Source organism: Mustela nivalis (assembly GCF_964662115.1).
Source record: "Mustela nivalis genome assembly, chromosome: 3".
Lineage (NCBI taxonomy): Eukaryota > Metazoa > Chordata > Mammalia > Carnivora > Mustelidae > Mustela > Mustela nivalis.
In genome coordinates this window covers 152,310,597-152,332,390 of record NC_139022.1, presented here as the reverse complement: position 1 = coordinate 152,332,390, position 21,794 = coordinate 152,310,597, and the positions used below count along the sequence as shown (strand labels likewise).

Genomic DNA, 21,794 nt, shown 5'->3' with positions numbered 1-21,794 from the left:
CCATGGTACTGAGATTCTTTGACAGAAATCGGAAACGCCTAAAGTTTCAACTCTAAAAATGATCTCTTTTGTAGAAAAAATAGACACATTGTAGCAAGTGAACTTTAGATGGGAAGCACAAGCATGAGACATTCTGTAATTATCTCCAGCCATACCTGGAGGAGTTCTATAAAAATGCAAAAGGAATGAAATAAACAACAAATCACCCACCCACCGACATATAAAAAGTTAAGTCTTCGCAGAGCAGGTAGCAGGGTCACAGACTGACATTATGAACTGTGATGGAACACTCTTGGTTCTATGTTATGAGATACTTTGTACTGCCTTGAAGATAAAATAACCAGGACCCTGGAGGAAAACAGAGGCAGTTTATACAGGAAGTTTCCAGGCTGATTACAAAACACTAACTCAACTTGAGACACAGGATGAATGGACCCTGCTGGACTGTTTCCAGTCCTGGTCATTGCTGCTGAAGTCATACCCAACTGCTGTAATAAATACAGTGTATGAAGTAGAAGGGAAAAACACTCACCCTGTCAATCAACTTCTACATTTTTCTGAGCTGCTTTAAGTTCTTGTCGAAAACGAAGTTATTAACTGCTCATTCTAAGAAATCTAGCATTTCTAGTTTTGATTCATTATGAGAAGTGCACGCTAGGGACAAAAAGAACCTGCATGAGAATTGCACAGGAAAGCTATTCCTCTTCTTGTCAATATCATGTTGATAAAGAAATCACTCATTTTCAAAATGGGAATCATATCAGTTTAAGAAATTAGAGAAGATGAGACAAGTCTATCTCAATTCACTGAACACAGCCATCATCACCCAGAGTTTATGTAATCCATCCGATTTTCTTTAACTGATCTTCTTCTCATGCTGATAATCTTCAAGGAATCTGTTCGTTGCAAATTCTAAAGAGTCTAGAGTTTTTCCTGCACTGGTGTGTACCTTGGTCTAGAACTTGATACACACAGGCCAATTTTGCAAAACCAAGGAATAGAGATGATGAAAGTCTCTAGTGTGAGCAAGAAGCAAGAAGACTTAGAGGTTGTGTCAAATACAGACCTTGCTACCCTTCTGGGGATAGGACCAATCCCTGAGAATTCTGCACTGAATACACCCGTCTAACCTCACCTCCAAACTGTGCTGCTTAATTTATTATCCAGTTTTACGTGATAGTGGGAGATAGCCAGTGAAATAATTTCATTCACATTTTAGAATCCAGAGATTTATAGTAGCAGTAATTCAGCTGAAGAAAAATTCTTGTTTTTTAAAGTCACTGAGTTCACAATGTCTGTATAAGTGGAGAAGTGCACCGATTAAAAAACAGGTAATTTTAATTAAACCATTTGGTATAGAAGATCTGGCAAAAATCATTCTGTCGATCAAAACACAAGGGTGAAGGGAAAAAACCAGGCTTTATATTTCAAAGTGTGTTCTGCAATTACCCCCCAAAATATATGGTCATCATGTGCACTGTGCTTTATATTTGGGGGTGATCAGTAACTTTTAAAATAGATATCATAGCACACTCCTTTAAATTTTACTATTATTCCAAGATCACAACATAATTCTTTGAATTATTTCCTTTTTCATTCTTAAAGACAGTAGCTCCCATGTGATATGCTTGTGCATGTCATGATTAGTCTTTATCCTTTTGCCTTTTGTTTTTTTTTTTTTTAATTTTTTTATTTATTTATTTGACAGACAGAGATAACAAGTAAAGAGGGGAAGCAGGCTCCCCACTGAGCAGAGAGCCCGATGTGGGGCTCGATCCCAAGACCCTGGGACCATGACCTGAGCTGAAGGCAGAGGCTTTAACCCACTGAGACACCCAGGCGCCCCTCCTTTTGCCTTTTGAAGTGTTTAACTCAATATGACTTTTGAGAAGTAACATAAAGGGACACCTGGGTGGCTCAGTCATTAAGTACCTGCCTTTGGCTCAGGTCATGATCCCAGGGTCCTGGGATAGAGGTCCCACATCAAGCCCCACAAGGCCCCCATTGGGCTCCCTGCTCAGTGGGAAGTCTGCTTCTCCATCTACCACTCCCCCTGCTTGTGTTCCCTCTGGCTTTCTCTTTCTCTGTCGAAAGAAAGAAAGAAGGAAAGAAAGAAAGAAAAAGTAGCATGAAAAATTAGACCTTGGTGATCTCCCAAGATGCTTCTTTGACGGACTGGTGTACTAGAAAACCTTACATTTGCATCATACTTCACCTATTATAAAACAGGTTTAAAAACATCAGATTTTGGTGGCTACTCGGGGCCAGAATGCATAGTTTTAAACATCCAATCTTTGGCAAAAAACAGACCTGGACTCAAATTCCATCTCCGGAATGTACTAACTATGAACTAGGGCAGGTTTCCTCATCTGTAAGATGGAGAGCATAAAACATTCTTCACAGAGTTGTAAGGACTAAGCGAGTTGATGTGGGCAAAAGGCTGAGTGTGGGTGGCAGACACAAAATGCTCAGTAAGCTCTGCTCTTCCAGGATTCTCAGAAGAAACATCATGAAACCGTGTGTTCATCATGAGAAAAGAACGGCTCTAAAACTACCAGAGGTAGTTCATACAGCTCAAACTTATGGGTAAAGCACGTGAGAGCAGATTCCAAATCTGGAGCTTTGTCCTGTAAGCAAGACTCCCCCGAGCCCCCTGCCCCAGCTTCCACTGTGAGCGAAATGACAACTGGCCAGCTTCCTGACACTGTGAGATGCCTGCACTGTCCCAGCTCCGCTCCCTCCGTGCTCTGTACAAGCCTCACCAAGAGACCGTCTCGGACTGTGTCAGTCCCCCCACACTTCTGTTTCACCCTCTGTAAACACTGTAAGAGGTTGCATATAATCTCACCATTTCTGTTCCCATTCTGACGAAAGAAGGTATTCGAGAATGTTGGCAGACCTGTGGCCTGGTGAGCCTTGCCATCCAAAATCTCCATGTCAATATATACATCCAATCACTGGCCTAAATAACAGACCACTGTATTACTTTCGACAGAGCATACCTACTTCTCCATAATTTGAAGGAGTTATTTTATTGATAAATGAAACAATTTTGTGATAAGGTTACTTGCGATCTTTGATGACTTGAATATGTTTACCAGCAACAAACATGGGACTTCTGGATTGAGAATGCCAAAAGGGGCTGTTTGTTTCTCTCGACACTGTTCCTTTATGCCCACGGGGTAATAAAGATGGGGAACGTGTCCTGGGATGTGCTTGGTCAACTTGGTACCATTTGGAAATACATATTTCATTTGACAGCGTTTATAAATCACATATTTTCCCCTCAGAATAACTTGCAGTGTGAAACTGCTTCCATATGTTAGGAATGGGTCTCTCCGTTTTGCTGAGAGAGGAGAAAGAGAAATATCATCTAAGTTTTATGACATGTTGAAAATTAATATTGAACAGGCACATGCACAGGTTTAAAATGATATCTTTTTATTTTAAGTAATTCTTTAGTGTTTCTGGGCTGCTAAAATTAAAGAGGTGATTTTGACACAAAGTGTCATATTAGTAAGAATTAAGTCACTCGTCACATAGACTATTAATAAGTCAATATGGCTGAAGCATAGCTTCATACGTCGAATTCAGATAAATTTAAGCTCTTCCTCTTCAGTAAAGAAGCACACTATTTTTAAATTCCTCCATGATTCCAAGGACACAGGCCGGATGGAGAAGTTTGACTGCAACCTCTACTAATTCCAAATCTCTTTTCCTTAAACTTATTCCTCTTTGAGCCTTTGAGCAAGCAGGAGAAAAGGCTCCTTGTTTTCTTGTTTCCACAGGAATAAATGGATGTTATTCCCCTGAGAACAAGACCTTGGAGGCCTAGGCCAGAAGAAAGGAGCAGAGCTGCCCACCCAAGGCGCTCATAAGCCCAGAAGCCCTGGACCTCATTCTCTTCTTGGGAACTCACAGAAGCCGGCAGGCGGGCATTCATCGTCACTGAAATGCCCTGCGGGCCCTCCTCGGGCACAGAACTGGACAGGAATAGCGTGATGCCTGCTGCAGATACCTTACTGCACTGATGTTAGAACTAATCTGGCAGAAGTAAAGGCCAGGTAGCAATTTGCAAACAGAAATATTTTGCTTACCATGCTACAAGAGAAAAACACTTCAAATTTATATGACTTGAAAAATTCTCAAGAAAACAGAGAACAATCCTTTAAATTCATTCATTTTTTTATGTGCAGATTTTTTTAAAACTGTGGGAAAAGATACATAACCTAAAATTTACCATTTTAAGCATTTTAAATGTACAGTTCAGCGACATTAGGTATATCCACATCGAGGTGTAACTATCACCACCATCCATCTCAAGAACTTTTGCATAATCCCAAACTGAAACTCTGTGCACACAGCACTAACCCCTCTTCCCACTCCCCCTGCCTGCACCCTGTAACCACACTCAGCTCTGTCACTCTGTGAATCCAACCGCTCTAGGACATTTCGTGTAAGTGGAATCATACACTATTAGTCGTTTTGTATCTAACTTATTTCACTGAGCATAGGGTCTTCAAGGTTCATCTATGCTGGAACATGTATGAAGAATTTCATTCCTTTATAAGGCTGATTAATATCTCAGCATATGTATGTAGCACATTTGGGGACTTTTTATTTTATTTTATTTTATTTTTGGAATTGGGAGGTTTAATACAACATATTCCATAATAACTTCTTAACTTGAACTTTTTTCATACAGATACGTGTTTTTCGTTTTCTTTTCTTTTCTGTTCTTTCTTTCTTTTTTTTTTAAAATACATATAGATACTTAAGAATAAAGAGAAATAAGACCATAAGGCAAACGCCAGTGACACAAATAAGAGTTCTAGGTAACACTAGAATGGTATAAGGTAACTGATTCCAGAGAATAATAAAGAGTTTTCAATCCAGGACGCCAAATTCGCCTTCAAAATGGAATGAATCCTAAGGCAGGCAAGGCTGATGCAAATTTTTTATCCTTTCTTGTCACCAATGTGCTCCTGCTGGAGTTGACATCAGAGCAGATGAAAGAGTAAGACCACTAGTTGAGGTAGAAGTAATAGGGAGAGCAAATGGTGTGGCAGATGCGGCAGGTTTAAAAAAAAATCAGCTTTTCTTCATTTGCCTTCCCCTTTCCTTGTTCTCATTTGGCTGCACGTTTCTCTCCAGCACCTCCCCACGTGTTTCCTCCCTCCACATCTCCTGTTCTCCCCCTTCCCCTACATATTCATCATTTGCTCAACATGCTTAATATTAGGATTATTACACAAGTAAATACTCTTTTCTATGGTATTTTCAAAGGAGATAAAAATGCAAGTTCAGGGAAATACAAATCAAAACCACAATGAGATATCACCTCACACCAGTCAGAATGGCTAAAATCAACAAGTCAGGAAATGACAGATGCTGGCGAGGATGCGGAGAAAGGGGAACCCTCCTACACTGTTGGTGGGAATGCAAGCTGGTGCAACCTCTCTGGAAAACAGCATGGAGGTTCCTCAAAATGTTGAAAATAGAACTGCCCTATGACCCAGCAATTGCACTATTGGGTATTTACCCTAAAGATACAAACGTAGTGATCCAAAGGGGCACGTGTACTCGAATGTTTATAGCAGCAATGTCCACAATAGCCAAACTATGGAAAGAACCTAGATGTCCATCAACAGATGAATGGATCAAGAAGATGTGGTATATATACACAATGGAATACTATGCAGCCATCAAAAGAAATGAAATCTTGCCATTTGCGACAACATGGATGGAACTAGAGCGTATCATGCTTAGCGAAATAAGTCAAGCGGAGAAAGACAACTATCATATGATCTCCCTGATATGAGGAAGTGGTGATGCAACATGGGGGCTTAAGTGGGTACGAGAAGAATAAATGAAAGAAGATGGGATTGGGAGGGAGACAAACCATAAGTGACTCTTAATCTCACAAAACAAACTGAGGGTTGCTGGGGGGAGGGGGTTTGGGAGAAGGGGGTGGTATTATGGACATTGGGGAGGGTATGTGTTTTGGTGAGTGCTGTGAAGTGTGTAAACCTGGTGATTCACAGACCTGTACCCCTGGGGATAAAAATATATGTTTATAAAAAATAAAAAATTATATTAAAAAAAATTATAACTTCAAAAAAAAATGCAAGTTTATCTCCTCTTGATTTTTTATCCTTTTTAGATACTTTTCTTATGTGGCCCTTTGATCATAAAATTCTCAGATAGATGTAGAAAGAACACAGTAGGAGTTCTTTGCCTTATTAACTTTGAGGCACTTCTTGGCTCTGGTTTCAGTTTTTCTAGTGAGGATCGGCTGGACAAAGTGGAGTTTGAAGCTCTCACATTCAGTGATTGAGGAATATTAATCCCTTGGATGAAGTTTTGGGAGGAAAATGAATTGATTCCTTTAATAAACATTAATTGCCTGCTATGATCAAGGAAATAGGCAATAACAATATTTTGAATTTAAATTAAATTTAAATCAATAAATGTGAGAAATGTCTACAAAGAATTAAAATGTGACAAATGTCTACAAAGATAGAAAGACATTTGATACCTCTATTACAGTAGTTTTTGAAGATTTGTTTTCTAAATCTTTATTTTTTTTTCTCTGTATATTTGTAGCTGGAGTTCTTTTCTAGAAGTCCCTCGAAATCTACTTTGCTTTGTCCTACTATCAAAATAAACCCATCTACCAATTCACTTTAGCTTTTTCGATTTTCAGAAAGAAAAATGGCAAATAATACCAAAACATTAATCCATACTTGAGAATGAAGTTCCTTGTGACAAAGTTGGTCTTACTGGTCAAACGGATTCTCCTATTCAGTAGCGCTGGCCTAAGTCTTACCCACGCTCAGTTTATAAAAACACACATGCACATAAGTCTTTATCTGTGACTCCATTTCTCTGCAAGACAACTAAAGTTTAACACTGACAGCCCTAGCCCCAAAATGTCCATTTCCAGAAAGATGGTGTTCTCCCTCCTCAACTCCTTCCTCTCTAGATGGTCACACACTTTCTTCATGAATTACCTCCTCTCATCAGAACAAGAAAGGTTGGTGCTCATTATTTACACCAGTCATTACAGATGCCTACCCGAGAGGGACAGTCAAGTTACCAAGCTATAGTGTCTGGAAGTCTGGTCGTTTCTCTGGGTTCTTTTTGGACCTGAAGCCCATCCTGCACTGATACAGACCACTTACAAAAAATCCCTTTCCTCTCTCTCTGGTTGAATCTGTAGGTCCATTTTCATTTCCTCAGTTAGGGTTTAACCCCTGTCTCCTGGCTCAGCACACAGCCGCAGGTTTCATGCTCTTTTGCTGTGGCTTTAGTTAACCCTGAAAGCCACTTCAGACTATAATCTCTCGCTGGTAGTCTAGATCTTTCTCCTATGACCTCGTGCTTACTTATTGGCCATCCACGCAGGGTGAGTCTTCTGATCACTGGGTAGAAAGAATGCACCTTTTAACTGAATACAGGTATTTGCTGCATCTTGAATCCTGACTTTTGGATATTATGTTGGATTTCCCAACAGGTTTCATTAAAAAGCAACTCAGGTGTGAAACTTACCTCACCTGAATGTTAAGACGTCAAGTCAAGTTAATGATTTAAGGTAGAAGTTGAGCCAGCTCTTTGAACGGAGCCCTCAGTTTAAATAAAAGAACGAATGATAATAATGACAATTATTTTTTTAAAGATTTTATTTATTTATCTGTCAGAGAGAGTGAGCACAGGCAGAGGCAGAGGGAGAAGCAGGCTCCCCGCTGAGCAAGAAGCCCGATGTGGGACTCGATCCCAGGACACTGGGATCATGACCTGAGCCGAAGGCAGCCACTTAACCAACTGAGCCACCCAGGCATCCCAATAATGACAATTATTTAACCCCCTTTTCATTTGCAGTTTTGGAAACTTCTTGCGTATTTAGTTAAAACCCAAATCATCTCTCCAAGGCCATATCAGCCCAGTTCCAAAAGTGGTACAAAGCAACCTTTCACGCTTCATGTGGGGAGAGATGGAGACCATGCAGTCACTGAGATTTAAGGGACAATTGCTCGCCCAGGAAGCAGACCACCTGCCCTGGGCTGGTAGGTCTGCACTGACACTGCTGCATTTTCTTACCTGTTTGTTTCAGGGTCAAATACACCCTTTTGGGAGACAGCTGCATGCGGTGAGCAGTCATATAGGAATTAATTGGTGACTTCAATGACAACACATTTTAAACTGAACCACAAACGGAGCTCATGGGCCAGCCATCACTCAGATAGTTTGCATGTGTTTCGCTAAGCATCTATCTTGTGCCCCCCCAAAGAGGACACAAACATGGGTTAAACGGGCTCTGGAGTTTCTTGGATTAGGATCTTGGCTCAAGACCCCAGCTGTGAGGTCTTGATGTTACCTACCTCACGGGACTTTAATAAAGAAATGAGCTAACACACGCAAAGTGCTTCAAACGGGGCCTGTCACATGACAAATGTGATTTGTTTATAGGTGACATGGTAGCACTGTGCTTGGTCCCCAGTATAAACCCAGGTAACTGGTCCCAAAGAACTTGTACAACACAGTTGAGGAGGCAACATCCAAATGAATGAAAGAAGGAGGGCCAAATCACAGAATCTTAGTTTTGAAAGGGATCTGATTGCTCTCCTAGGAGAATTTACCATCTGAGGTGTCTGCAGCATCCTTAACAGATAGCCTTCCAACACAGCCTCAGGGTTAGAATGTGTGCTGTGGGCAGAGCTTACCAGCCCGTGGGTATACAGCACCCCAATGCATGAGCTACCTGGCTGCCAATTTCAGAGTCCTTCATTCCATAGGCTCAGCCTCCTGTCGTGCAGTTTCAGATTCATCTGTGTGGTTCCATGGATCAATAATTAAATCCTTTCTACTCCTGGCAGTATGCCAGTCTATGGACATACTAGTTTGCTTATCCATTTACCTGCTTAGGTACATTCAGGTTGTTAAAATGTCGGAGCGCATAGGTATAACATCCGCTATCAACATTCCTCTGCAAGCTTTCTGTGGACATATCATGTTCATTTCTCTTGGGAAAATACTTAAGAATGGAATTGAGTACCACAGGGTAGGCATAGATTTAACTCTAAAAGAAACTGCCAGACTGTTTTCCAAACTGGTCACACCACTTCACAACAGTGAAGGGGAGTTCTGGTTGCTCCACATTCTCTGAAACACAGTAGCAATGTATATTTATTTATTTATTATTTGTTTATTTATTTATTTTTTTTGCACTGCTGTATTCAATTTTAGCCATTCTGGTGGATGTAAAGTGGTATCTCACAGTGTTTTTAATTTGCATTTCCCTGATGACTAATTATGTTGAGCATTTTTTGAGGTGGTTATTGGACATTTGTATATCCTTTTTCTAAAGTGTCTGCCAGGTCATTTGCCTATTTTTAAATCAAATTGTTGATATTGAGCTCTTTACATATTCTGATTATAAGAATCAGATCTATATATCACAAGTGTTTTCTCCTAGTTTTTTTTCCTTTTTTTAAAAAAAATTATTTTATTCATTTATTTATTTGAGAGAGAGAGACAGAGAAAGCAAGAGAGAGCATGAGCGAGGAGGAGAGGGAGAAGCAGGATCCCCAGTATCGGGGAGCCCGACAGGGGTCTCCATCCCAGGATCCTGGGATCATGAGCCAAGCCAAAGGCAGATGTTTAATAGACTAAGTCATCCTCAGTCTTCTCTTTTTTTGTATCAATGCTATCTTTTAAACAACAAATATATTTTTTCCTTTTTTTAAATTTTTTAAAAACCATATAATATATTTTTATCCCCAGGGGTACAGGTCTGTGAATCGCCAGGTTTACACACTTCACAGCAGTCACCATAGCACATACCCTCCCCAACAACAAATGTTTTTTAATGTTCATAGTCTAGTTTATCTATTTTTTTGCATGTCTAAAAATTGCCTATTCCAATTTTGTGAAAATATTTTCCTGTGTTTCCCTTTAGATGCTTTAGGGACTAAGCTTTTGTATTTTCATATTTCGTCCCAAATTAATTTTTGTGTGAGGAAGGTAATGAGGTCCATTTTTAGTAACATGTTAGCCATTTGTTCCAGAGCTATTACAAAAAATATTACCTTTCCTTCTTTGAGCTATCTTGTTGTCTTTGTCAAATATCAATTGGCCAGGGGTGCCTGGGTGGCTCAGTGGGTTAAAGCCTCTGCCTTCGGCTCAGGTCATGGTCTCAGGGTCCTGGGATCGAGCCTTGCATCAAGCCCTGCATCGGGCTCTCTGCTCAGCGGGGAGCCTGCTTCCTCCTCTCTCCCTGCCTGCCTCTCTGACTACTTGTACTCTCTATCAAATAAATAAATAAAATCTTTTAAAAAAATATCAATTGGCCAAAAATGAGTGAATCAATTTCTGGGCTTCTTCTTCTATTTTAATAATCAACTTTCTATCTTTATACCAATATTACATCATCTCGATTATTGTATCTTGAAATCCAAAGCACAAATTGTCAACTTTGTTCTTCAAGATTCATTTAGCTCTTTTAGGTTCTTTGCATTTCCTTATAAATTTTAAATTAGCTTGCCAATGAAAAAGAAAAGAGTCTACTGGAATTTTGATTGAGATGGCCTTCACTCTTTAGATCAGTTTGAGGAGGATTGATATCTTAATAATATTGAACCTTCCAATTTGTGTATTTAGTTCAATATTCTTTCACTTTTCTCTGCATTTATTTAAGTGTACATACAGGTCTTGCACATATTTTGTTAAATTAATCTTTAAGTTTTTTGGTTTTTTTTTTTTTTTAGATTTTATTTACTTATTTGACAGGCAGAGAGAGCCAGCAAGAGAGGGAACCAAGCAGGGAGAGTTGGAGAGGGAGAGGGAGAAGTAGGCTTCCTGCTGAGCCCCCACTTATGCAGGGCTTGATCCCAGGACCCTAGGATCATGACCTGAGCCAAAAACAGATGATTAATGACTGAGACATCCAGGTGTCCCAATCCTTAAATATCTATATCTATATCTATCTATCTATAGATATTTATAAAAACTTACTACTAAAAGGATACTTAAAATTTTTCAATTTCCAATTATTCTTTGCTAATATATAGAAATACAACTTTTTTTGGTATATTGACTTTATATGCTGTTATCCTGTGACCTTGGTAAACTCATTTATTCTAGTATTTTTTCTTTTAATGGATTCCTAGATGTTTTTCTATACCAACTATTATCCATCTGTGAATATAGTTTTACCTCTTTTTTTCTGATATGTAAGACTTTTATTTCTTTTTCTTAACCTAGTACACTGGCTAGGACCTTTAGTCCTATTCCATAATGTTGAATATAAGTGATTATAATGGACAACCTTGTTTTCTTCCCAATCTTAGTAGGAAAGTGTTAAGTCTTTCATTGATAGTGAAAGTACTACATTAGCTGTCAGTTTTTTGAAAACGTTCTTTATCAAGTTGAGGAAGTTCCCTTCTTTTCTAAATCCTTTTAGAGTTTTTACATGAGTGGCTGTTGAACTTTTTTTTTTTTAATCTTTTTGGCATAGTGGTAATCATAATATTCTTTTATTATCCTTCTAATAGCTAGCTACAGGATCTGTAATAAAACCCTCTATCATTTCTGATATTTGGTAATATTTTATTTCTTTTTAATGGAAATTAGGAGTTTATTAATTTTATTAATGATTTAAAAAAATAACTTTTGAGAATTGAAGATGAGCACACTATTTCTTTCTAGTTTTTGTTTTGGGAATAGGAAAAATGAAGGTTTATTTTGTTTTTGTTTTTGTTTTTAAAGCCCAAATTCAGAAATGTAATTGGGGATGGCTTTGGGCAGCCACGGCTTTAAAATATTTTTGGTAAAATACACATACCATAAAATTTAGCATCTTAATCATTTTTAAGTGTACCGTCCACTAGTGCTAACTGCATTCACAAGTTTGTGCAATCCATCTCTAGAACCTATTCCTCTTGAATACTGAAAGTCTTCACCATTAAATAATAACTTCCTAGTCCCCCTTCCAGACCCTGGCAACTGCCATTCTGCATTCTGTATCTGTGAATGACTACTCTAGCCATCTCCTATTAGTGGAATCATATACTATTTATCTTTTTGTGACTTGCTTGTTTTATTTGGCATGATGTCCTCAAGATTTATCCATGCTGTATTTATCCATGTGTCAGAATTTCCTTTCTTTTTCAGGCTGAATAATATTTTATTGTATGTGTATTGTATTTTATTGTATTTTGTGTATTGCATTATATTGTATTGTGTATTGTATTTTATTGTATTTTGTTTGTCTACTCTTTTGTCAATGGACAGATGGGTTTGCTTCCACCTTTTGGCTTTTGTGAATAATGCCGCCATGCGCATATGTGCAAATATCTGTTTGAGTCCCTACTGTCTCCTTTTGGGGAGATACCCAGAAGTAGAATGGCTGGATCACATGATAATTCTGTTTTTAGTTTTCCAGGAACGGCCATACTGTTTGCCACAGCAGATGCACCATTTTGCCTTCCCACCAACAGTGCCTACAGGTTCTAATTTCTTCACATTCTTGCCAACACTTGTTATTTTCTGTTGTTGTTGTTGTTGTTGTTGTTGTTGTTGTTTTTTCTTTTAATGGTAGCCATCCTAATGAGTGTGAGGTGGGAAGATGAAATTTAAGCCATTACATATATTTTACAAATCCTTATATATGAGCCATCTATTAAGGACGTTATAATGGAAAGGATTCCTGTCCTAGGCGAGAGCTTGAACATGATCAAATCTAACAGAATATGAAACTTTCCTTTCTAATTATTTTAAAGTGATCTATATTTGTTTCCACCAATCTGTGCCTTTAAAAGAGAGTAAAATGGTTTTGCAGATAGGACAAAACTCATTCTAGCCTCCTTGAGGCTCTTTTTGGTGAAAGAAAAACAGAAATATGTGTATGCCTTCTTCTTTGATCCTTGTTTATATAGGCATGCATCATCCAAAAGACGTCACACTGTCTAGGCCGTATCATAGTTTTAGAATCACAAAAAAGGAAAGTTAATATAAATCTATTTTGAGAAGCATAATATATATATATTTCACCTAATGTTTTAATATAAAAGGCATTATTTCATTGTTTGCCACTACTGGGCTCCCTTTCTCATGGTTGTGTCTTCAGTTCTAAGCATTTAAATTTTTTAGGAGTTCTAAGTTAAGTACGTTCATAAATGCTTACAGAATATATTGAGGGGAGAGAGTGCGTTTGCAGCACTCAATAGTTCAGACTTCGGAGCAAATTTGATTGCACAGTAAATAGGCCCCCTTAGCCTTTATATTTGTATTTACTAAGTTCAAAGCTAAATTAAGTGCCGTCTGAAACCCTCAAGAGGAGTGTGGCTCAGATACAAAGAATGAGGGTGCGTACAGCAAAGTCAGAACATTATGGAATCAAACCACTTTTTCTTTCACCCAAAAAGCTGAGTAGGTATCATTAGCTGAGTTCTCATTACAGAATTCCTCTAAAAACACACATGATAGAAAACAATCCTGGGAGATAAACATCTTTGCATTTCTGGTGTCTAACACAGAATCCAGCAGTTGGCAAAAACAGCACTGAATAAGTATGTGACTGAAGGCATTAATCTATTTTTCTTGACTTGCAGGAAACTGACCTGACACTAAGAAGAGAATTCATCCAGAAATCACAGCCAAAGTATGATGTAATAAAGAATAGATCTGGTTTTTGTTCTCTATTCCTTGCACAGAGCTTCAAAGCACTTAGAATTTCCCAACTAAGTGTCAGGTGTCTGTTTTGCTAATGAGGTGTCTCCAGGGAGGGGTTAGCCACACCAAAAAGACCAAGCAACTATACAGTTGGAACTTCTAGCCCTACGTCCTACCCCCAACCTGAAGAGAGGGAAGAGAGACTGGAAATTGAGTTCAATCATATGAAAACTCTGGACACCCAGGCTCACTGGACTTCCTCGTTGGTGATCTCACTGATGTCCTGGGAGAGCAGAAGACCCAGACTCCATGGCGACAGAACTCCTGAGCTCAGAACCCTCCCAAACCTTGCCTTATGTATCTCTTCAGTTGGCTGTTCATGGGCATTCTTTGTAATAAAATGGTACAAGGCTTACTTGGATTCTAGGAGTCATTTTACCAAAGTTTTAAACCTGGGAGAGTTGTGGAAAGCCTTGCATTTGCAATCACTCAGGCAGAAATGAAGGTGCCTGAAATTTTGTAGCCGATGTTTGAAATGGTCCGTCCCATGAGACTGAGCCCTTCACTTTGGGAGTCTTCACTAAGTTTGGATAATACCAGAATTGAGTTAAGTTGTAGCACACTCAGGTGGTGTCAGAATGAACAAAAGCAGAAGGAATCCCAATGCAGCTTGAGGGTTTGCAGAGAACGTTCTTTGATATGGAGCAATGAAAAAAAAATTAAACATTGTAATGTTAGGAATCATGGATTCTATGATTCAGATCTATAGCGCAGAAAGTGCACTGAAAGTAGGCCTTAATAACTACATAACCTTAGAAAAATCACTTGACTTTAAGGATTCCCAGTTTCCACATCTTTGAAATTGAGATAATGATGCCCACTTAAAATCGTTAATTTTATGTATCAATTTGGCTGCACCACAGTACCAGATATTTGGTCAAACATTATTCTGGATGATTTGGTGAGGGTGATTTGGGGTAAGATTTACATTTAAACTTGTGGACTGTGAGTAAAGCAAATGACCCTCTAGAATGTTGTGGGCCTCAACCAATCAGCCGAGGGTTTGATATAACAAAAGACTAACCTGCCCTGAGCAAGAGGAAATTTCAGATTTCAGCAGCAACATTGGTCAGTTCTTTGCCTGGGACTCCAGCCTGATGGCCAACACAGAGGATTTTGGACTTGCCAGCTTCCCTGATTGTATGAGGCAATATCTTAACATAAATTTTTTTAAATTTCTAAAAAATTAAAAATTTAAAATTTTTAATCTAAAATTTTAAAGACTATTTTTAATTTTTAAAGGCTATTTATTTGAAAGAGAGAGAGATCAAGCATGCAAGTTGGGGTAGGGGCAGGGGAGAGGGAGGGACTCTCAAGCAAACTCCACACCAAGCACAGAGCCCCACACGGGGCTTGATCCCAGGACCTTGAGGCAATGACCTGAACTGAAATCAAGAGTTAGATGCTCAACCAACTGAGCGACCCAGGTTTTGTTTATTTAAAATAAATTTTTTTTTTAAGATTTTATTTATTTGACAGAGAGAGAGAAATCACAAGTAGGCAGAGAGGAAGGCAGAGAGAGAGAGAGGCGAGGAAGCAGGCTCCCTGCGGAGCAGAGAGCCCGACATGGGGCTCGATTTCAGGACCCTGGGATCAGGACCTGAGCCAAAGGCAGAGGCTTTAACCCACTGAGTCACCCAGGCGCCCCTAAAATAAATTTCTATCTCTATCTCTATCTCTTTCTTTATCTCTATCTACACACACACACACACACACACACACACACACACTCATTGTATAGATTCTGTTTCTTTGGAGAATCTTAACTAATACATGACCTTGTGTGACTATTGTGAGAATTAAATAAGGTAACATATTGAAAATTTTATAATTTTTAAAGGCTTTTAGAAATTTACTTTGTAAATTTTAAAGTATACAGCATTATAAAACATATGGTGAATTTTGCCTAGTACCTACATGTATCGCGTACTGAACAGTGTAGAGGTTTTGCATACACAGGTTAATGTTGACAAATGTGGTCTCAGATTAGAGTTAGATATCAGTGGATTTGAACTCTCCCAGAAGAAGCTATCAGACAGCAACAAGTAGAGAGAGGACCTTCCTGGACTTCTGTTCCGGACTCTGTACCAGCTGTTGCTGTAGCAGGTAAATACTGGCTGGACTGGACACCACGGCTTAGTCGGCTTGATTCAACTCATGTACTCAGTGACCAGCCCAGTGCTTTGCATAGTCATTGTTCAGAGAGTTGCTAAAAAACAAGTGACTTTTATCTCAGTGATCACCCAAAAAGCACAGCTTTATGACATCAAGCACCTCAACATAGAGCGTGGAAGTCTAGAACGTATGTATGTGTTGAATCCAGTTGTGCCCTTGGAAGAGTTAAATGCCAGCTAGTCATGGCCCGTACATTAAGTTTAAAAAGTCGGAATTTTGGTGTGGTAGGCCAAAGCCACAAACTCAGAATACCTCATTGAATAAATCCGCAGCAGACCTCACTCTCTGAAACTAATGGCTTTTGCTTTCTTGGAACTTTGCTGAACTTTGCATAATAGCAAGGTGCAAATAGAGCATGGAGGAAAAATCAAGGCCGCTACACTCAAAGAACACTTTTCAACTCCAGCACAGTAACTAGAACACTATTTAGCAGCACAGCAAACACTGCCCAGTGTCACTTGTCAGTTCAGACCTCTAGATGACAGTTTTTGTAGCTGTCAATGGCCTGTGTGAATTGCATTAGCATGCTTTATAGCTTTATGGATTGTGGCTTATGTGGGCTGATATTTTGTGACTCGGTTGTGGAAGAATATGGTTGCTTTCAAAACATTCTAGGCAAAAGCTTCAGTCTGAGAAAAGAGACCAGACTTCTCGTCTTGTTGGTATTTTGGGAAGTATGTCATCATAATGATATTTCCAGTGTCCTCTGAATATGGCCAGTATGAGGAGAGAATATTAAGACAGACTGCCTTCAGTGAAGAAAACAGCAGGATAGTATTTCCACTTATAAAATTGGGAAAAACTTTTAAAAATATTACACCAGTATTACTGAAAATGTAAACTTCTGGTTGGAGGACCAATTGGCAAAACAAACAAACAAAAACAAACACCAAAAAAGCCCACAAAATATTAAAAACATACATATTCTTTGACTTCACAGTTTCACCACCAAGGATATATCCCAAGAAAGTAATCTTTCTCTGCAATGATTTATCCATTAGCTTATATGAAACACAGTGTTGTTTGTAATAGTGGAAAAAATAGAAATAAAATGTCCCATCGAGAGCTGCCTAAGGAATTTTGTTACATCTATTTAAAGGAATAGTATACAACTGTTAAAAATAAGGTTGTAGGGGTGCCTGGGTGGCTCAATGGATTAAGCCTCTGCCTTCGACTCAGGTCATGATCTCAGGGTCCTGGGATTGAGTCCCACATCGGGCTCTCTGCTCAGCGGGGAGCCTACTTCCCCCCTCTTTCTGCTTGCTGCTCTGCTTACTTGTGATCTCTGTCTGTCAAATAAATAAATGAAATCTTTAAAAAAGATAAGGTTGTAGAAGAATATATGACATGGAGATCTGTTTGTAATCGATTATTAAATTAAAAAGCAGTTTACAAGACAACTATATGTGAAATAACTCTATTTAAAAGACAAGCCAAGGAATAAGTTGTACATGTGCACAGAAGAAAGGCTAGAAGAATATACATTAAAATGTTAATAGCAACTATCTTTGGGTGATGATTTTTACCATCTCCTTAATGCTCTCCCTGGCAAATTTTATAGAATAAATATTATATTAGCAACGGAGTGGGGAAGTTACTGTAAGCATTTAAAACAAAATGAAAAGCCAACAAAAACCTATGATGATTTAGAGTTTACTAACAAAAGGGTAAGAATTTTACAATGTTATGATTAAACCCTGGCACATTCCGGGACTTGACATGCTAAGGCAATTAGTTTAAAATAGCTTACAGGAGTCCTGATGATACAGAATGATTTTAAAATTTTCTGCTATTTCCATTTCTTGTAAAGTATTTTCTACCCACACTATGCCAAGCCTTGTACAGCCTAAGTCCAGGAACGAAGGCAGGGAGGTGGCCTGACACTGTCTTGCAAATGTCAGCACATAGATGCCACCTTGGAAATGGGGGTTTTCAGTGCATGAGCCAACACTTTCCATGCCACTAACATCTAAAACTGTCTGTGGAAAAGTAAATCAAGTTCTGGTAGCCTAGATCCATACACAGAGACATCCACCAGCCGTTAGAGGGCAAGTTAGAAATGCCTGGGGCCAATACTCAGCCTCTGGGGAGTGATGATGTCATCTATGACAGCACCCTGCCTTTCCCCCAAGTGTCCTTTGCTGTCCGTGACATGGATTGGAAGGATCCTCTTAGCTATTCGTGTCCACCATCTGCCACTAATCGATGCAGCTGGGTAGTAGATGTAAAATTTTTAAAAGACTGATGGTGAAACTGGCTGCCAGGTAGATAGTTTAGTCTGAATGAGAACCCATCACGTGAAATGTGACACTTCTCCCTCTCTGTCTCCAGCTGTTCCTACATCATAACAGGAAGAGAGTTAAGAATATATTTATTTTTCCCACAGATGAATGCGTCAGAGACCGAGGCAAAAATTAGGTTTAAACTCTAAATCCAAAAATGTGCCATTAGTGGCAGGGCAGGGAAGATAGTTCCAGGCTATCTTAAAGCTACTCTCAGCAAGTTCCCCTTGTAGCTGATTCTGCTTTGCCTGGATGGGCGTTGTGAATTACACAAGTCTATCACACTCTAGAAAAATGACAGTGGCCAGAAGTTTAAGCATATAAGCCTCCGAGTTGCAAGTCCAAGGAATATGCTTTCTTGATCGTCTCCCACGGTCCTTTCAAGACCAATAGTAGATCCATGTTAACTCACCCTGATGCATCACGAGTATGTCTGGTCTCAGAGTTTAAAAAAAAAAAAAAAGATGGTAAAGAATTTTACAACCAGAGATTCCCCAGGTACTTCCCCAGCCTACCATTCTTCCTGAAATGCAAATGCAGATCACTGAACACATAGCCCATTAGCCTGGCTGACTCACCTTGCGGTCGCTGGTCTTCTGGAAGCTTCAGTTTACAGGTATACGAACTGTTAAACAGGTGGCTGCTGCCTTTTCTTTGTATGGTAGACATGGTGCTGGCGATAGGGCTGTGGCTGCAGTCTCACTAGGGCATTTCCTTCTCTTGGTCAGTAACCTAAAATGGTCTTCATCAGACACCCAGAGCCACAGAGAAGCATGCAGGTCCTGTCCTTGAGTGTAAAACATTTACTTCTCTAATAAACTTCCAAGTGCTTCCGAGTCATGATTCTTGAAATAAATGTTTACCAGTTTAATTTCCCTTACATATAAAGATGACAGTTCGTTTGGATAAAAACACAACTTAATTCTTCTTTCATCTCAAAGCGCTTTGAAGCTTTCCCCCTTTCTGGTGCAAAATCCTACAAAATAACTATTTCTAACCAATGACCGTTTTGGCAATTCTTGCCTCATCTGCTCACATGAAATCGAATGCCTCTGGCATTTAGAGAGGACTGCTGGAGTAATAGACGCAAAATTTAAAAAGTCCTGCTGAGTTAAATCAGATGATTTCAAAGCCTGGTCTGAGTTACCCTTCGTGACAGCTGAAAGTGAACAGTTCTTAAGGGAAGCTGAGGGAGGAGGAGCCAAGGGAGCGAGGCTGATTAGCATAAAGAGGCAGGCAAGAAATGGTATTGGAGTTGCTTTGAATGATAGTGACCAAAGCAGGGATTCTAAAAAGATGCCCTGATGTTACAGTAATCATATACCCGACTTCTGCTACTTTGTAATTTAAACAAAAGCTCAGAGCAGAGGTTTATTCTGCGTGGATATTCATTTGCACATGCAACAGCTAAAGGGTATAACTGGAACCGGTAATGAGCTCATGGAAATATACTGCTGGAACTTTCAGTTTCTGTAAACACCTCTGAGTCTTCAGAAGGGGGCAGCTACGGAGCAGCCTGCCTGCCAACACAACTATTTGGAGTTCTGGAAGACAAATAAACACATAAAACATTATCTTTCCAACAATCTACCTCTCTTTCCCCTTGCATTCTCTAATTCCACTTCTAGGTCATAAAACACAGCTTTCTCCAGGGGTTTCTTGTGCTGCCAAAGCATATTTCACTGAAATATTCATTGAAATAATAGGATATTGGATTATTGTTTAAAAAACAAACCCCAACACCTTTCATTTGACTGGAAACTCTGCTACCTCTGAAGTTGTATTGAATGTTAGCAGATCCTGCCCTTGAAGATTCACAGCTCGTAGAGTCTGACCCCAGGTGGTGGGCTGGGGCAAAGGAGAAAGGCAGAGTGGTCCTCCTCAAAGTCTGGGTGGTTCAGCTTCCTGGGCATATTTGGAAATTGGTGCTAAACCTGACACCTTAACTAGGTTACCCGCTAGCCAGATCTGGGTAAGCCCTTCTCCGACTTTGACACAGTTAACAAGTCCCCAAGCATCCTTGGAGTTATGAAAAGTCTTCGGATCTGTGTGCTGGCTCTTTCACGGTTACTGTTATTTATTAAACTGCTTTTATTTTTTCAATAGCTTACTTATTGTAGTTTGAGGTCCCTCACAGTGCAACAGGTTATAGAAGTACGTAGCTACTTGGAAACAGATTGTTGTTACTAGAGAACCATAGTTTCTGCTTTAATGGTTGGCATTTGTCTCCAACAGTCATGATAGAAGGCTGCTGGAGGCATAAAGCTATCAATATTCTACCAAGTTGTGGACCTCACTAATAAGCCTATTATTACATAGGTAAGTTGAATAACCCACAAAATCGTAAGCCAGCCCTTGAGAGAAATGGATTCTTTAAAAAAGAGTGTTATAATGAGAAATTTAAAACATGCATATGAGTGGGTAGAAAGAGTAGCATAGTAAGTCCCATGCACCATCACTTGGATTAATCATTATCAACTCACGGTCAATCTTATTTCAAATCTGTTTCATCAAAGCCACTCTCGTCCCCCACCCCACCACTGGATTTGAAGCTTCCCAGAGATTGTTGCTTTCGTAGATATTTCAATATATATTTCTAAAATGCAAGGACTTTGAAAAAGTGAGCCATAATTAAATTGTCACCCTTTTAATATTTAAACACAATTCCTTAATGTAATTGAATATTCACGTGGTGTAGTTATTTTCCTGGTGTCTCATAATTTAAAAAATTTTTTTACATTCTGTTCAAATTGGGACCCCAAGGTCCACACGCTGTCTTTAGTTGATATGTGTCATAAGTCTTTTACATCCTGTAGGTTTCTCTCTGAGAGAAAATATTGCTTAGGGATTAATATCTACATTTACCCTGATTTATGTCTGATTTTCAAGGAAGCCCCTTGATGCCTCCATTTTTCTTATGCATGGATATAAAGCTGAGGGGAAAGGAATGGTGAACTAACCACAGAGGCTAAAACAAACAGCTTCCTTGTCCTGGCATTCCTAAATAGTGTACTGTGTAACAACCTTGAACCAAGTACTTAACATCTCTGAGTTTGTGTCTTCATTTGTCAAATGAAACAAACTTTTGGTAACAAATGCAAGAAATTATTCAACATTCATTCTGGAATATAAAGACCTGAGAAAGGAAAAGGAAATAGGTTAAACCTTAAAATATGAGTAGGATCAGGGAGTGTACTTGAAAACCTAAGCCCTCAGTTTTCAAACCTGGCTCAGTAATTACTCTGGGAATGTCATCAAGGGGCCTGGGCCCGAAATGCAGAGTCAGAGATATGGGATGGTATCTGAAATATATATATATATATATTTTCTTTTTAACCTAACTCCCCCACCCCCAAGCTTCATTGATATATAATGGACACAGAACCTCCTGTAAATTTAAGGTGTACAACATGGTGATTTGATACATTTATATCTTGAAAGATGATTACCACTATAACATTAGCTATACCTCATCCTGTCACATAATTAGCATTTGTTTTTTGTGGTGGGAATCCTTAATATCCACTCTCTTAGCAACATTCAAGTACATGATACAGTAGTATTAGCTGTAATCTCAATCCTGCACATTAGCTCCCCAAATTTGTC

General features: G+C 39.1%; 1 protein-coding gene and 1 long non-coding RNA gene across 8 annotated transcripts in view; one reads left to right on the top strand and one right to left on the bottom strand.

The window, feature by feature from the left end:
- LOC309861378 overlaps positions 1–14,086 on the top strand; it is a 47,454-nt gene extending 33,368 nt beyond the window's left edge. The window contains exons 4-6 of one of the 3 annotated variants that reach the window (XR_014309902.1): positions 12,435–12,506; positions 13,611–13,660; positions 13,771–14,086. This is a non-coding gene — a long non-coding RNA (uncharacterized lncRNA). Of the gene's footprint in view, positions 1–1,852; positions 4,457–12,434; positions 12,507–13,610 lie in introns of those variants that run through there. The other 2 variants (XR_014309903.1, XR_014309904.1) reach the window with 2 other exon arrangements.
- Positions 1–19,386, bottom strand: part of RANBP3L (RAN binding protein 3 like) — a 47,542-nt gene extending 28,156 nt beyond the window's left edge. For 2 of the 5 annotated variants that reach the window (XM_082724204.1, XM_082724205.1), the window contains exon 1: positions 18,767–19,361. In XM_082724204.1, the coding sequence (XP_082580330.1) occupies positions 18,767–18,857 (91 nt within the window). In that variant the 5' untranslated portion in view covers positions 18,858–19,361. Of the gene's footprint in view, positions 1–18,766 lie in introns of all 5 variants that reach the window. The other 3 variants (XM_082724206.1, XM_082724207.1, XM_082724208.1) reach the window with 3 other exon arrangements.
- Between the last annotated feature and the right edge of the window lie 2,408 nt (positions 19,387–21,794).